An 18,452-nucleotide genomic window follows, 5' to 3' on the forward strand; every position below is an offset into this window, starting at 1 on the left:
CTTGACTTAGAATAATTTGGTGCAATCTGCAAACTTGCAGATTTCACCATGCCCCTGCATTTCCAGGCAACTGTCCCCTTTTAATAGGTGCACTGAGGCATACTGAACTGGATACAAAGATGATATTCTTCAAATTGTACTTGCCTGCAGGACTGATCTTTTGTCTTCTTGGAAGCTTATTACAAGATGCAGTCTTCTGTACTAGGGCCTAAATGCAAACCCTTTAGAAGCTTCTGATTGGTGACTGGAATGCATGCCTAGAAAGGGCACCTGCATGCAAACAGGCTTCAAGCACCGTACTGCACTGGACCAGCAAAAGCAGGAGGATATTACAGGGGGGGGGTTTTGTTTGTTTGTTTGGTTTGGTTTTTTTTGTTTTTGTTTTTTTTGTTTTTTTGTTTTTTTTAGGAGGGACACAAAGTTTTTATCCAAAGATGTTGCAAATGTCAGCTGTTTCCTGCCTTTCCTTCCTCAAAACACAGAAAAAAGATGGCTGATGTTTCCAAGACATTGTAAAAAAAAAAAAGCAATTTCTTTGCATTCTCTCATCATTTAAGCTAGGATGATTGCTGTCAGCTGAAGACATGGTGACACCACTACCCAGCCGCTAGCACACACTACAGCTGACTCTGCCTGAAATTAACAAGAACTGAAACTCCAAAGCAACAGGCAGGTTTAAATTCCAAGAACAGCACCTCAACCATAATGGAAAACCCCAGGTTAGTTATACATGAGTATGTAATCGTGCACTGGCAGGGCACAGATTAGGTACAGGCCAAGAGATCTGGCAGACTGTAAAACTTCTACTGGCTCTACATGCATTAATGGCCTGCAAACCCACAGTGCATCTGTTGTTTGACTCTTCCCACACCATTACCTGTGCGGTATCAACTTGAGACGGCACAAACTTTGGAGCATGGATCTGCTTTCCTGGAAAATTGCCACAAAACAGAAATATTTTCCAAGGCAAGAGAATTTTAAACGAGAACAATAATTCATGGGGAACCAGCCCTTACATGTTACCTTGCTTTTGTATCAACAGTATAAATTCTGAAAATATTAAAACTGGCAGCATGTCCATACTAAACTCAGCATGGGCTGGGGTGCTAAGCAGGACTGAGTATCAATAAATTTCCTGTTACATTCATTTATGCTTAAATAATCTTAAATAAGATTAAAACAAATCTTCACCAGGGTAGGAGGCAGATAGAAGAAGTTGGAGGAAAGTTCAGGGATTCCATTTATAGGGTGTATATGGTGATGAGGCTCCAGTCGCTCCTTTCCTGGGCATTGGCATGCACTGATGCCTGCCCAGCAAGCCAGTGGGAACAAACAGTGCATTTATTTGAGGTGTCCAATCTAGTTTGGGTGTTAATCCAGTTCAGGAGTGCAAGGCAGTGTTTTCATCTTGCCAAAAAAAGAAAAACAGGAGTGGGAGACATGGCAAGACAAGATGTTTTGCAGTGTCCACTGCAGAAGGCATGCTGGATGCCCAGATGGTATTAGAACAAGGGTGTCAAACATACAGCACATAGGCCAGATCTGGTCTGTGGACCCAGATCATGCAGCCCTTGGAGCTGCCCATGGGTTTCAGAGTGACCCAAAGACAGCATTCAGGGTACACTAGATGGCCCCATGCAGCACCCACTCCAGCTTGCGTCCTGGAGAGGTAAAGTGGCTGTTGTATGCAGCACAGCCGAGTGGTCAAAGCAGAACTGCGCTCCACGTGGAGCCCAGTCCAGCTGCTCCAGGGCACCTGCTGGATCTAGAATACAGGGCCAGCCTGAGGGTCCAATCCGGCCCACAGACCAATTCCAAGAGACTTGTCCAGCCCTGGGACCAGATGAGTTTGATGCCCCTGTATCAGAGCATGCCTTTCACAGGCCCTCAGGCAGAAGAAAGCAGAATATGCATCTGACTGAGAATAAAGGCCCAAATTCACATTTTAGATTCTAGAGCCAGGAGAGATCATAAACTCATAGGGAAATAGGACGGGAAGGGAACTCCAGAGGTCATCTAGTCCAACTCCCTGTCTGCCTGAGGCAGGATCATCCCTATTAAAACCATCCTATATAAATTCATTGTCTCACCTCTTAGCAAAATTACATAATCCACCCAAACGAACTCAAGATATACCACTCTAATCAGCCACAGCTAAAGCAGTAGGACCACAGCAGCCAACATTTTGCTGCTCCAAACTTTGTTAAAACACACTCAAGGGATCCCTGGAAGAGGGCCATCCCCCAGCCTCTGGAGTGGAAGGCAAAACCCTCCACAGTCCATACCAATCTGACCATGGGATAGAAATCCTCCCTGACCCAAATATGGCAATCAGTCTGACCATTAGATCTTTATCTGGTCCCTAACATAATAGAACTTCACTGAATTACTCCAATATTGATCCCAGCTAACTAAGCCAGAGGCATCCTATTTTGATTTGAGGCTTTGAGATGGAAAATCCACCACAATTCCACTGGTTGAATCTGGATTTCTAATTTGACAGTATCTGAGCAGAAACCTCCTAACAAGGTGCTGCAAATCTTTATCAAGGTGATTGGAGCATTGGCAAGAGAGGAATATAGGGCAGTGAAGCACTTGAGAGAAATGGCAAGAAGAACAAGTGTTCACAGTTCTGTTTGAAAGTTACAGATTTCTACTAGATCAGAGAGATGCCAACAGTTGGCAGTGAAAGCCCCAACAGGTGGTGTCTTTAGGGAAACCAGGTGGTGATCTGTGTGACACCTCACAATCTGGAACAACTACTGCAATTAAAAAGAGGTGAGCCCCTGCATTCACACCAGTTACCAGGCTGCCTGCAAAATATAAAGAGGCAGCCTCAGAAGCAGAAGAATCAAGAGCATCAGGTCACTCCTAATGCTAGCATAGGCTGTGCCCAAGTACTCTTACCCAACCCTGCATTGTTTCTACCCCATAACTAGAAACTTATCCTAGGTAAAATTTCCTGAACAAGTCACAGTGCATTACTAGACAAGGAAAATACACCAGAAGGCTAAAGTTAAGGAGACAGAGGTTAAAGCTTAGGAGTTACAAAACAGAGCACACTTCATATCTCCAGTAGGGGACAAAGCCGCAGTTCTTTCCATACATCCACTTACCTTTAGACAGCCTTCCCGGTCAGGTCCAACCGTATTCCTTCTTCCGTTCCATACCTGCCTACTCCTTTGAAGCAGCCTCAAACAGTGGTGAATCGAAGCATTCAGGAGTGGATTTCTAAAAGCAGGTTAGATTGCAATGGCTACAGATCTTCAGCAATGCAAGACCTCCCAGGAATAATGAAAATGTGAAGTTAAGTTTGTTGTGAAAAGCCCAAGCAGTTTCACCTTCTGGTTATAAAGATCACACTTGCAATTCAGAGCCATTTCATAAGCTTAACTCCAACATGAAAAAAACAATTTTAAGAAGGGTGAAGGGACTTCAAACCTTAAAAAGATAAAAACGGCCATGAAAGTTATTTGGACAAGTTTGTTGCATTAGGGACTGCTTCTCCAGCTTACCCTTCTGTACATGGGCATTTTCAAAAGCACTCCTGTTTTACAGGAATACATACTAAGTGCCATCTCCCATGACCAGTGATCAGAAACAACACGCTGACACAGATTGTACCAAAGAACACACCAGCAAACATTTGTTGTTTTATTACATTTGTTCAGTTATTCAGGTTAACGGTAAACTCTTGTTTAAATGGATGTAGATGGACACAAATTAGTGCTTTGTACAGTAGGTCAGTTTCAGAATTATTAGAAAATTGGTATTTTCCACAAACACCTCAAATTTACACAAATGAGTCCTCAGGGAGGAGGAAGAGGTGGAATTCTACTTTTATCATCAGAATTATGAAACAGATGTGGACATTTTTAGCTCTCCCCTCCCGCAAGTAAAATAATAAAAAAAGAAGAAGACGGATTGGTCAACTCGAACAACTCATAAATGGAAATGTATTTACGTGATCCTGGCTCAGTTGGGACCTCACAAAGACACGTACACTAAGTACCACCTCTAAAACAGTCAGTCAAGAGTTCATAAGACTGGTATAAATAAATCTGAACAAGTTTAAAAATTACTCAAGGGTAGAAAAGGGCTATGAAACAAGTGACCAGCTCAACTCAGCATCTGCCCATTTCTTAAGAATTCGTTAACATCTAGTTATACAGTCATAACTTTCTCCATTAAATTACAGCAGATAAATCCTAAGGTTTTAACAGCAGCCATTCGAGGACTATAAATAGTGCAGTCTGCACACTCAAGGAAGAAGCCTTGTGTGACCTTTCATACAGATCAACCTCCTCTGCCTCTACTGGTCAGCAGGAAAGACAGCCTCCATCATTTCTGCCTCCTTGGCTCTGAACCCTTGCTTCATTTGTTGAGCACATTCAATGTATTCCTACATTAAAATTTTAAGTTAAATCACATCATGTTTGCCAGGACCCATTGTTTTGGATTAGAAAATATTTCACTGCTCTGTAAACATGGGAGAAGTTTGGACAGTGTGCTATTCAAGTATGAGACCAAAATGACTCAGATTTGTGTGCAGGTTTGCTGCAGGCAGCAGCTTTGGCATGAGTCTCCTGCTACTTTTGAAAGTCAGGCTACAGTTCTTTCAATCTTCAGCTTTTATTGGTTCCATATTTATGTTTTGCTGGACAGAACACTACTCTGGAAAAGTAATGCCTCAAGTGGTGTTTAAGAGCCAGATTAATTTGATGTATTTCAGGAAAAATGTGTCTCTGTCTTTCAAGTCAAGTTAGTCTGTTATATGGTTCAAGTAAAGTCAGTTATGTTAGAGGCCAGCTGGATTATCTAGAGCAGCCGCTCTCAATCTTCTTCAGCTGTGACCCCACTTCTAATCTGAGCCTGACTGCTATAACAAGAACTGTAGGGCTGGCTAGTGGCACTTACCTTATCTATACTCACAATCCTTATCTTAGGAACCACTGATATTAGGGTAACGGGTTACAACTATGTTTGGGAAGAATAACCCTGCAAATGAACCACAGGTGTCCCATTTTGTTCCAAGATGCTTAGTAATTGGCAAGAATGCCAGATAACCAGGTATGAGGTTCTCTCATGATACATGACAAAGTGACAGAGCATCAGTGATCAAGTCAGGCCCACTCAGGGAACCTAAATGTTACCAAGCTTATTGTGCAAAGGCAGATCTTTTCCAGTTTGCTTAGGGCTGCTGTAAGTTTGAAGCTTACTTGGGAAGGAATGAAACAGTTTAGAACTTAACCTGCCTTGCACAGCAAGTGAAGAAAAGTCATGTTTAAGAATAAGGCAAATAAAATAACTGAATACCTTGAGGGAAAGTAACTACCAGTTTTCAGCTTGTTTTTACTCCATCAGGTTAATGAAAAGCAGGTTAACTAAAGTTTAAAGAAGGAAGCTGTGCTGAGAGATGACCAGGATAAAAAAAGATCTAAGAGTAGCAGTTTTCTGTATAATCAGAGTTGGGAGGTAATAGAAATCAGTCATCAGTTGGCCCACAGTAATATAAGCCGGCTTTGAGAAAGAGAGCCAACTCAGCACTGTGGGAGCTGTAACAGTAGTGGACTGTATCATATTCTGTGCAAGTTATGCAACTTGTTCTCACGCTTTCCGGTAAGTTCAGTCTCTGAAGTCCTGCTAACTAACAAATGAAACTAACATTACATAGTTTTTACTCCACAGATCAAAAGTTTCAGCAGAAATGCAACTTATTTACCTGTATAAGCATTCCATAGGATGAATGCTCCTAATGCTCCGAACATTGTTAAAACGGAAATATCATGGTTTACCAAAAACAGGGTCACAGGATTCCCTTTGCCCTTGGTTTAAAAGCCACCCACACCAAGATTCTTGGTTTTCCAAGAGAGACAGATATATACTTAAAACACATTTGACCAAAGATCCCTTCTTGTTGCAACAGGGTTGGTTCCAATGTCTGTCTACTGCAGATTTTCTTCAACTGACTAGACATAAGATCAGGGGGTCAAGGCGGCATCTTCTCCAAGAGGGTTGTCACATGTTGGAAAACAATGAAAGTTACAAACTAAGACAAGACTGAAAGCGTCAAAACAGGTCAACTTGAGCATGACAGGTAGCTTCTACCTCTTGCCTGCTGCTCAAGTTCAAAGTTTTCCTTCTCTCAGTTCGTTCCCACTCTGTTCATCCAGTATTGGAGAACGTCTATCACCGTTGCTTAAGCATCTGTCCTTTTCATGTCTGTGTTCTTGCTTTTGTCGTCTTATCTCCTTATACCTCATGGTGATGTCACTTAAAAAAACCCAAATAAATAAATATAAGACTTCTTAGTTGATTTATCCAAACATTTATCTTTAGGTTAGCACAGAAAACTAGTACAAATTTAATTGTGGGTGTAATTACAATAAGGATAATTTGGTCTGTTATAATTAATATGACAGCTCAAGGTTTCCAAGAACTACCTCTTCCTTTGAACAATGGCATGGATTCAGCTGAATAGGTTTATTGCTGCTAAGTTGCTATCACTAATACAAGCTGCACTCTACAAAAATGGAAAGAAGCTGCTGCAATGCAGAGCCTACAATCCTTAGGCTGCTTTTATGCTGTTGACACATGACACTAACTGATATAATCATGCCTTTGTTTGGAGAGAAATGGTGGCACAATAGGACAGGGACCAAACCAAACCTGCATTTCTAAATTGCATGTCAGGAATATCAGGGAAAGCTCTTAACTCAGAGAACAGCAAGTACTGTCTTGCTAATTTAGATGTTTCAGAAATATTTGCCTTCTGATCATTCAAAAATGGCACAGTTCTAGGCTGGCAGATGCACAGCTCTGAAAATACTGATGTCAAAATAAGCTACAAAACAGAGTGGTTTCAAAATAAGCCAGCATTTCCACAAAATCACTAGTGAATTCTGAAAATCTGAGATGTTTTAAAAATGTTCAAGGGCAGCTGCTCACCACTCGGAAGCAGTGGGAGGGGGAAGATAATCTGGCCTCTTTTGGATACCTAACGTGAGAAATCTTAAATTATTTTCAGAAGCCTTAACTAAAGGGTACAAAGTATGCACAGTATATCACCGACTTTTATACCAGAGAAGTGTAAATTGTGAAATCTTGTAAATAGAATCCTGAAAACCTAGTCAATGTTGTTAAAAACATGTAGTTATAAGCCGATTTTCAGGACTGTGGTTTCACTTACATGGCAGAAGGACGGTAAAAATCAGAGACAAACACTGTAACGATTGTGCATAGGGATGTGCGAAGCGGGCCCTATTTGATTTTGATTCGGCCCAAATGAGGGACAGTGATTCAATATGTGGATTTGGATCACTGTCCCCAATTCGATTCGGCCAAATCCGAATCTGAAGATTTGATGACAATTTGGAGAATCGGCGATTCAGACAGACACAGCTTTAAATGTTTTTTCTACATACCTCAAGGTGCCAGCGTGGCTTGTGAACACTGTAATGCTGGGGTGGATAGAGTGTCCCACGGGAGTGCAGGGGGGCCCTCCACATGCTCAGCAGCGAGCCCAGAAGTGGACCACAAGTACTTCTGGTCTGTTTCCGGGTGCACTGGGAATCATGCTGGGGCCTTCCCCACCCCACGCCCCCCCAGCTCGGCAATTGGCCACAGGGGGACCCCGGGTGCCCCCCATCTCCTGACCCAGGAGGCACCAGTTGCTGAGCCAAGCGGTATGGGGGGGCCCAGTGCACTCCCTGGTGGACCCGGAAGCGTTTCTGATCCACTTCCAGGTCTGCTGCCAAGCGCACTGAGGAGCGCCCCCGTGCTCCTGTGGGACACTCCATGTGCCCCAGCATCGCAGCGTTCACAAGCCACCTGCTACCTAGAGGTACGTAGAAAAAACATTTAAAGTTGTGTCTGTGTCCGAATCGCCAGATCTCTCCGAATCAATTCAGAGGGCTCCGATTCGATTCAGAGAGATTAAGGGGTCCTCTGATTCAGTTCGGATTTGGAGATTCAGCCACTGAATTGGGCTGAATCTCTGCCGAACTGAATCAGGGACTGAAGCTTTGCTTAGCCCTAACTGCTCATGTAAAAAGACATAATCAAAACTCATGAACAACATTTTTACTACTCATCTTCAAGGAGGCGATTTAGCAAAATATATTTCCCCTGAAATCTCAACATTACATAACATTTTAGGAAGATGTGCTTTGAAGATCTTTTATTCCACTTTAAGTGGCTGTTCATATGCCCTAGCTAGGCCTAATTTTGGGGTACTCCTGTTCATGTGAATCAGAGCTCAATCGCTTTTGCTTACCGAATGAAAAAGCGCCACATCGTCCATGTGAGCACAAGTATGATTCCAAGGATCCAGCACTGAGTAATGTAGAAGGGAAGTGACAGTGTGAGGGTGTAGGGGTCATATTTTACAACTATCAGAAACTCTGTGGCTGTGATAGCAGCAACCAACCATGCCTGCTGACCCAGCTTCTTGTAGAACTTCCTGCAATAGAGATTAAACGGTATTTCAATGATAAATATTCAATATAATATTCCTTTACCAAAGGAAAGATAGGGTAGAAATATATAAATTTACCTTTATGCTACTGTGGAAGTCTACTTTTGATTACACACATATCAAGAACAAGCATGCTAATATATTTTCACACTAATGTCATTTTGTTCTCATCTACTCCTCCTTTCAGAGGTTCTAAACCATGGATGGGCAAAATATGGGGACTATGTCTGGCCTGTAGCGGATCCCTTGGCCCTACCTGGCCCAGGCACCCATGGCACATCTCACCTGGGCATTCAGTATGGCTGCAGAGGTTCAGCAGCTGGACTACATTTCTAGGCAGCCCAGGTGGTGGTGGGTCCTTCTGGTTGCTGCTGCTGCTGGCCACAGCCCCCTGGTACGGCTGGGGACCCACACACACAGCCCCAGCCCTGGCCTGGCCCACGCCCATTCTGGACTCACCCCAGCTGGAGTGGGCCAGCCAGAACTTGCCCACACAGCCCCAACCCCAGCCCACCCCACCCCACACCTATTTTGGACCGGCCGTCCACAATGAGTTGTAGTAGTGGCTGAGCAGCTGCTGCTGCTGCTGCTTGGCATGAGGAAAAGTGGCCCCTCCCCTTATCGCTGCAGGGCCCTTCTTGCTGCAGGTGCCCAGAGTCAGACCTGGGCTGCCCTGTGGCTCCTCTGCATTGCCACCGCTGCCCTGTTGTGCAGCCCAGAGGGGGTGGTGACAGCAGCAGAGAGGAGCCACAGGCCAGCCCAGGCGAAGACTCTGAGCAGCTGCAGCAAGAAGGCCCTTGCAGCGATGAGGGGAAGGGGCTGCTTGTTCCCTGCACCAAGCAGCAGCTTCTCCACAGCTGCTTCTCAGCATAGGCACATGGTCTGGAGCAGGCACAGGGCAGGCTGGGGTTGGGGCTGTGCATGTGGATTCCAGCTGGTCTGCTCTGGGACAGAAATTACACAAACTGGTACAGGTGATCAGAAGCTGGCTGAAATCTGTAACACTACAGAAATTCAGTGCACATAAACCACTTTCAAAATGGCTTAAACCTGTTTAAGATCAACCTGAATGTAGTATCAGACTTAACTGATTCAGGTTAAATTGGTTTATTGAACTTCTGTCCTGGATCCTCTCCAGATTCAAGTTAACTCATAGTCCACCGGAATCCTAGGATGTTTTACATCTCCCTTACAAAACCCACCTTGCAGGGTGGGCGGGCTAGCCTTGGCCTGAGTGGCTTCTGGCCCAAGCCACTGCAGGCATATGGTTGCATTGCTGGAATCAAAAGTGAATGTCTGTTCACTTGTTTACTGGTTCAATATACGGAGCTTAAACTAACCTGCAAAGATTGAATAGATTCAGCCTCAAGCTTTTTGACTCTCTGTACTTAGTCTGAAGGGTCACTGACTCCAAAATGATGACAATTTATGCCCTACCTGGGAGAGTCTGGAAATGTTAAGTTGTATCAAATGCAGTTTATTAGGCACGTGGTATTCTTTACTTCTTGTATTGCATTTGGAACCCTCTCTCACCTTTGGCTGCCTCAATATCTCATGTGGAAACAGCATATAACACCAGTTCACTTCACACTCTGCCAACCAAAAAAGTTTACTGGTACCGAGCAGCCCCAGTCTAAATGCCACAAATCCAAGATATGACTTTGTGCCCGCTTGTGGAGAGGGCTAAGAGAAACATACTAGAAGTTTCGAGTTGGTGAGTATCCAATTTCAGAGAGCCTGTTTAAAGATTAGACATGCAACAATGAGTAACCACTTGACTCAAATCAAGTGAGACTGAATATCCTTCTTTGGAGGAGCAATACCCATACCAGCTACTTCAGTCAGCAAGTTTTTTACTCACCTTCCAACATGGCTCTAGCCTTGCCAAATGGCTTTGGGCTTTCTACATTTTTCTGAGAATTAACTTCCTTCCTCTCCTCCCCAGTTAAAGTCAACCCTCACACTACCTCCTACACTTCTAAAATAAAGTTAGTGATTCTTTAACAAGTGTCCCAAAACAACTGAAAAAAAACCAAAATCACTAATCTAAACCCTAATTCAGAGGTCAGCAACCTTTCCATGCCATAGACTAGGAACAACATAGCCCCAGTCCAGTGCAGGCCAGGTAGCTTTGTGGGTAGGGGGTTGGAGGGCAGGGAACAGCATGGGGACAACTTTTCCTGAGCCTCCCCAGCTGTATGGCTTTGGAAGCTGTACCAGTGTCGCTTCTTCTAGCTGCAGTGAGTATAGCTCCCAGACAGAGGGTAGCTGCACTGGGACCAGGGAACAGCAAAATGCTTCCATGTTGCTGCTGGTTCTCCCTTGCCCCTGCACCACCCCTCCAACACCAGAACAGCTGCTCAGTCCCAGTGCAAGCATGGGCACAGCCCTGCAGCTTCATGGGCCAGATCCAGTGGCTCCATAAGCCAGATCTGGCCTGCAGGCTGTACATTGCTAATCCCTTGCCCTAATGCATGTGTCTCTGTTACTTCTGACTCCTTATTTTCATCATGCAGTTGACCTCTGCTTTTATCTTAGTTACCATTCTTCTTCACCAGCCATCTTTTCTGCTGGTGGCTTCCCCTCTTGCTCATTTCTCTCCTCCATGCTATGTTACATTCCTACACACTTTATTCCTTTGCCCAGTTTCTCTACAATAGCCCATTCCAAGTGCAATACAAGTTGCAGAGTGAAACTTAACTATGAGGAGGCACAGCATAAGGCAATACAACTACTGAGGCAGGGTGGAGGAGACAGGGTGCAATGTGGGAAAACAGGAGCTAGAAATCTACACCATGTTGGGGAAGGGGGAAATGAACACGTCAGGATGATTAAGGTGCTTCTCACTGTGGTCCTTTGGACACCTAGGCAACAGGAATGTCTAGCCTTACTCATGACTGCTGTGCCTCTTAAATTCCTTGGCATTCAGCTTGATTAGCTGTAGCACTGAACAGATTTCGAGAAAGTATAAGTTAAGTAGCCACACAATATTTGGGGGCAGATTCTCTGATCAGTTCTGTCAAGTAGTGGAAAGAAGACTGGAATCACTGTGGCTTTCCTTCAGCCCCAGGGGTATAAGGCTAATGGAACTGACTGCTATCCTTCCTACCTGCTAAGTGTGCATAATAGCAGAGTGGAAATATGTGACAACCCTGATCTGCCAGCACCCAGCTAGTTCAAATTAGAATAACCACAGGCTGCTTTAACTGTGATTCAGCAGAGAATCAGGATGTCATAACTGGATATTTGTTCCTTACTTTGCTTCCCTCTCCTGTAGAATGTCATTGGCTGTGTATGGGAAAAGATCAGTTCTTTAATAGGTTCACCCAGGGACATCTACTTTAACTATCATGTTCCCTTGGAGTGTTTCATTTTCCAGCAGAGAACCAGAAAAATAGAGTAGCCAGAAACATTCTCCTCCCTCCTTTCTGATACAGCAGGTGATTAATGGGATTGCTGCTGAACAGCTGCAACAGGGAATATGGATAGCAGCCCCAGAGGATTTCCACATTATAACAAAAGGAACAGGAGAAGCTATGGGAAGCAGTTGGAAAGGCTCCTTTACTGTTTCTTGTAGAAGCAGGGGATGATTTAAATCAGTGGTTTTCAACATGTAGTCCATGGACCAGGGTCCACAAAAGATCACTACGATCAATCAAAAGTACATGAATACCCACACTTGCAATTCAAAGGGTTCCACATCTCCATTCAAAATTTGCAAAGGGTTCCTCAATGAAAAAAGTCTGAAAGCCACTTTTAAAACCATTTAAAGGTTTTAAATAGTACAGTTTAAACACCACTTCACTACTCTAATGCACATTTTCTTAATGACGTGGCACCTAAGAGCTACATGTTTGATACCATTGTTTTAGCTCAAGTTATACATGATGATCTGAGTATACTTGGGAACAAGACAGGATAAGCATAGCATTAATTACTGTGTGATGCAAATGGGATTGGAGAGACACTCCAATTTCAAGAAAAACCTTCTCACTAGACCCTCAGACCAAGGATTTTTGCATTTTGAAATGGTTAAAAAGAAGATAAGAATCTGACAAATAGAAGGACAGAAACAAAAGGTAATTCAAAATCTTTACAACCAAACTCCTGTTCAGAGGATAAAATCTGTTTATAATCTGCCTTGATTATAATGAAAGTTTTAGTGAGCCTGCTTGTGAGAGAGAGAATTAAGAAAAAAAAAGAGAAGGAAAAGTCCCAGCTATAACAAGATGAAAATGCCATGCAAACCCTAAGAATGTTTTAAAAATACAAGGTCATTGCACTGGCCTTCATTTGGAAAAGTATTTTAGAGAAGTCATTTTCCCTACAAGACCAAACATAAAATCCATGGCCCTGTTCTTGGCTTTCTGAAAAAGGCCTGACACCTGAAACCAGACAGACCTACAGGGATCCAATACAGGTCTCACGGGCCCAGCAGCAGATTTCATTACACTGGAAGATTCCCCAAGGAAGCACTGAGCATACCAAGTCCTTTTGAACTCAGACAGTGGAAACATATGGATCATGGTTGGAGAAATGGATTACCAAGGTCTGACAAAATCCTCAGCACCAGTATGTTACAATCCCTGGCGCATTAACAAATTCTAGATGCTTTATTAGCAGGCTCAGATTAAATTCCACCCAATTTTAGTCCTAAAAGTGGCTACTGAGACCGCAAGTGCCTTGAAGGAGAAAAGTTAACAACTTTTGTTTGGAACTTCTTTAGTTCCTGTAATAAATATTGTAGGACTAGAGAAAATAGTTCAATATCTTTGGCTGGCTTTCTGATTGTCTAGTCACATATAAGACATCCTGATTACAATTCACATAAGAGGGCCAATGGAGTATCCTAAGTTTTTGGCTCTTAATTTGAAGGCCTCAACAATTTCTCAAGGGAAAAGAATGGACATTTGCAATGAGTGTTGAGCAGAGTCAGCTGCTCCCCAACAGTTTCTCCCTGGAAGTCAAAATATGAAGGTTCCACCAGTTTCTTCATTCAAAATGATTTAGAAATGGTCTAAACACCAGCTGGGTGGTAAAAAAAAAAGTAGTCTCTGGTCTAATGACATGAAATGTATTAAGGAACCAGCTCCAGTCACCAAGATTAAGCAGGCAGAAGGTATCAGTTGCATAATTCACCAGCCTTCAACGAAGACCCCAGCTCAAATCTGCTAATAAATCAGCAGAACCATGAAATTCAAGACCAAGGATGCCCATCACCTCATCTACCAAGAAAAGCAAAAAAGGAAGATGATAGTGGTAGCAGTGGTGATATGAAACCCAAATGGAGTTTCTCTGTTCACTGAATTAATTCTTCATTTCACTGAAATAATGGTAACAAACAAGATCAGCAATGATGCCCCAGTGACTAATGAGGCTTCTAAATTTCAATGTTATGCCCCATGTGGTTGATCAGAGGGCAAAAGAATAGTGTTTTCAATCCAAACAAGGGTTCAGAAGATGGGGAGTGATGCCAAGGAGAGGAGCTCACCAGTAAGAGGTAGAGATCTCTTCTTACCTTTGAGTTGGAGGCATGTCCCAAACCAATAAGCCCAGCACCAGGGGGAAGGGGATGGCCTGTCACTGCTGAATATCCTGAAATCTGACTAAGTAATGTGTGCTAAACTTTCTTCCCAGCTCTAGGAGTCAGATTCTTGAAAGTGAAACTGATCTTCAGAGAAGGTTGGAACCCTAAATTCTAAACACAGACACTTTTGTGGTGGTCAGTGACAACCAAAATATCCCTTGAGACCAAAGGTGATCATAGCCTTAATATGTGAGGTACGTAGGCAGTCTGTGACATTACTACTGAACCTTAACAGAAAACGTGATTTTGAGAACTAAAAGCATTCTCAAGTCCTACAGACTGAAGAAACAAAAGCAGCAAGGACAAATGTGATGTTTAAGTAGGAGCACTCTGATAGCACATGCACTGTTGTATACAGATGTACATTGTTTTAATAGGCATCAGTAAAAGGGTTATCTGGTTTACAAAGTGGTGTTACAAAAGCACCAGGGGACCACAGACCTGTTGGAAGATAACTCAAGAAAGAAACATCCTTTAACAAAAAGGGCTTGGGGCCAGACCTTGTCATCCTTGGAAGGTATGTCTAAGGACTCTAGAATCAGGCTGTAAGACAAAGTGCAGTTTTAAGTAAAAGCCAATTCAGCTAATTCACACATTTGCAGTCTCAAAGAAAAGGCTAATTTTAAGAAAGACTGAAATTTAAAAGCACTTGCATAAAATGGCCTATGCCATCACTTGCCAACTAGCCACATGCAATTTGCAAGAGGGAATGTGTGGGTTTTTTTTAATTTTACCTTTAAAGCAATAGGAACAAAGCAAGTGCTTTGGACTGCTGGCTTCTTTGCCACTGCCAGGCTGATCTACTGCTATGGTGCTTGTGTCAACAAACTGCAGCAAACCAGAGCTAAGTAAAAACAAAACAGCTGAAGCTCTGCATGGCATATACAATGGAAATGGCTTACGGGTCGTCCATGAAATCGTAGATCTCCCTCATGGCTACACCTCCCACATTGACAAAGAAGACAAGTCGCAACAGGACCAAGTAGTGCTCTGGTGGCATCCACAGGACAAACTTCAAGTAAAATGTGTTCAGCTCTGCCAATAAAAACTGAGAGAAAAGAACATTTCAATAATTTAGTTCAAAAGGCTTCACTGCATGAAACCTAGATACCCCCATTTATTTCTGAAAGTTTGTACTTAAGCTTGTATGGGGTGGGTCATTTAATGATAAGAAGCAGAAAGTGTGCTCATTATCTGCTTTGCATTAGGCAACATTACGTTTTGATCAAATCTTGAAGCACTGTTGAAAATGCCAAATGATGACAAATGTACTTAAGTTCCAGACTGGAGATGAACAGCTCCACTAGAACCTAATGGCAAAACTCCCATTAGTTCCAACAGGCCCAGAATTTCAGGCTAGAAATTGGAAACCCACTAAGGCTAACAGTGACTGGCTTGATAGTCTCGGCCTCCAAGATTAGTTACTAGAAAAGGTCTGAGAGAACAGGAGAAGGAAATATCTCGCTTTGGAAGTTCCTACCCGGGCTGCTATGAACAACAGAGAGGAGGGACAGCTAGGAGCAAACAGATCAGGAAGAAGTATCAGAACTTTCCTACGATAAACCATAAGTTAACTGAATTTAAATGATGGCAGGGAAGCACTGTGTGCCCTTCTACCTTCCCCAGTACATGTAAGCTATGCCCAAGCATAAGAACTTGCCTATAGAAAAAAACATCCCAGAAGAATCATCACTGAAGCGGATTATGCCGAAGTGCATTAAAGCCCTCACAGGGTATATCTGCTCTGTGATAACCATGACTGCATACCCAAGGTAGCTTTAATCTAGGCAGGCATTGTTACTAGTTGCATCAGCACAGAGCTTAGCTGGTACTATTTTACCTAGCATCTCAGGCAGACATGTCGGACTATGCTGAGCTCTCTGCTGCAAAGTCTAGACTTCTACTGATACCTGAACAAGTTAGTCTTAAAGCTAGACCCTAGATTCCCAGTGGTCCTAGTAGCTGTGGAACTTTAGATAAAAGACAGAGAATAAGGCTGGCAGGACAAATAAGTCAGAAGGAAAAGTGTGGAAAATGTTCTTCCTCAGATTTTCTGTTCTGTAGTTACTGAAAAAAATGAAATTTGAACCAAAAAACCGCACAAATCTGAAGCTAAAATTACTTTCAGCTTTCTAAGGCTCCATAAGATTTCAGTCTATATACGGTCCTGCTGTGTCCACTGTTATATGATGCAGGAATCAGAAAAAAAACTAAACTTAAAATTTATTTGGGATGTAGTGTGGGACCTTTTTTTTTGTATTAGTGTGTCAGGTACATGGCACTGGTAAAGCATGGAAACAGCCTTATATCCAATTCTAAGGATGTTCATTTGGTGACTTAACCCTTAAGAAATCTCAGGGCTGGTGGATTCGAAAAGTATAAGCAAGCAATTGAGCTTTGTGCACTATACAAACAGCATTGATGAAACCTCAGCTCAGTAACAAGAATTAGGCAATCAGAACTCATAGCAGATCCTCACAGGAGATGAGAAGCTCCATACCAGCTATGAACAGACTGCCCAGAAGAGTTTTCCATCTATTGCCTCCTCTGTGGAATCCTATGAAATATGAACTTTCATTTCTACCCAGGAGAACTTTTACATTCTTTTCTCCAATGCCTGATGAAGGGTGTTTGTGCCCAAAAGCTTGCAATTAAAGATTTTTTTGCAAAAATCTTGTTGGTCTAATAAAAAATATCATCTCTACTATGAGTCCTGATTGCCTTTTCCTTCAGACCAATATAGCTACAGCCTGGATACTTGTAACAAGAATTAGGCATTTAATGAACATGGTTCTTAGATGAACTGAGGTTTCAAGTGGCAGAATGAGGGGATGCTGGCGGGGGGAGAGGGCTCAACATTTTGGTTACGGTTGAGAAGTATAAGCATTTTTTTTATTCTGAATAAAAGTATTTATATCTTACCTTTTATTTAAACACTACTACTACTTAGTCAGCTAAATAAAATTTTATAAACCACAAAACAGCTGCCATGAAACAATCACTGTAATCACCCCAGATCAATATGAAATTGTCAGCTCCTTCATGCTTCAGATTCAGCTAACTGGTAAATTGATTCAACTGTGCGTAGAAGTTGCGTGCAAGTCTGGTGGAAGGTTATTTGAAAATCATTCACATTATTTTAATACTGCTATTTTTACTGAGCCTTTCTATACAATTTACTACAATTTCAAAAAGTCTATTTTGGCACAAGAATTAATGTCTGGAAAGAGAAGTTTGATACTAAGGAGCCTTCATTCAACTGATTGGTTCCTTTCATGCAAACTGTAAGCCTGTGCTGTTGACAATCCCACACACTACTTAATTGCTACAGATAACATATTGTTCCTTAGCACCTGCAATTTAACTTTTCCCATGATCAATTTAAAGACATCCTCTTATCAACATGTTGTGCCAGGCTGACTGATAAACTGCACAATGCTAAATGGATTAAAAAGGGTTGACTGGCAACCCTTGAAAGAGTTGACAAATCTTTTCATGACAATCATTCACTGTCTCCTAATTTCAAAAGTGATTAAGCCACATATTAGAATAGCATGCTGATCAAATGTACAGATATATGAGTGTGTGTGTGTACGCATGTATGTGCGCACACACACACACACACACACCATAATTTACTACAGTATATTATATCATATAACATACGTAAAATCTACATTTGATCAGTATGCAATTCTAAGTTGTGGCATAATGTTAGATGTCACACACACATACATACATATATAAAGTAGTAGCTAACATGCTTGTATTTTCAGAAAACATCAAAAGCATTTAAAATGCCCTTTGCACTTTTTCACTAACTTGGGACTGATCTGGGTTAACTATACTATCCTTGAAAACAAAAACTACATAACACTCTGCCTCATACCAACCAACATCAAAATGTTTAGGTAGCATATAATACTACTTTAATTATCCCTGGTGTTAGAGAAACAGACATGAGACAAAAGATCAGATACTGCCCAGTCCTGAAATGCTGAGCTTTAAGGTTTTGACTCGGAGCCATTTCAATTTTCAATTGGTAGGTATCTCCCTGGGAAATGGGGAGTAACACTGACTTATGTGAAATCTGCATTTTGAGTGGCAGCCTTTATTAATTTACCTAAGCATAGGTTGCATGTTAAATTACTTACATCTATAATTTACGCAAACATTACTGTGAAAGAGTCTAACAGAACTTGGTGTTCCAAGAGATGGACAGTCATCTGATCAATTAAAAAGCACAATGCTTCCTTACTATGAAAATGATGCCACAAACTGCTAGCCATCTGCGCAGGCTTGATGCTGGCTTCCACTCAAATTTGACCCAGCTATATGGAGTGAACTGGAAGACAATTCTCTTCATTTTACCTCTGGGGGGGGGGGGGG

The 18,452-nt window shown here is 42.4% G+C and overlaps 1 protein-coding gene across 1 annotated transcript in view; it reads right to left on the minus strand.

Moving 5' to 3' along the window:
- Positions 1-3,618: 3,618 nt before the first annotated feature.
- The window catches only part of PTDSS2 (phosphatidylserine synthase 2), a gene marked incomplete at its 5' end in the record, with an annotated part of 86,734 nt that continues 71,900 nt past the window's right edge, over positions 3,619-18,452 (minus strand). Inside the window, 4 exons of the mRNA XM_019519991.1 lie at positions 3,619-6,273; positions 8,276-8,461; positions 14,966-15,111; positions 18,322-18,436. Coding sequence (XP_019375536.1) covers positions 6,129-6,273; positions 8,276-8,461; positions 14,966-15,111; positions 18,322-18,436 — 592 coding nt within the window. The remainder of the gene's footprint in view (positions 6,274-8,275; positions 8,462-14,965; positions 15,112-18,321; positions 18,437-18,452) is intronic.

This window comes from Gavialis gangeticus, unplaced genomic scaffold (genome assembly GCF_001723915.1).
Source record: "Gavialis gangeticus isolate Ggan-Ray unplaced genomic scaffold, GavGan_comp1, whole genome shotgun sequence".
NCBI lineage: Eukaryota > Metazoa > Chordata > Crocodylia > Gavialidae > Gavialis > Gavialis gangeticus.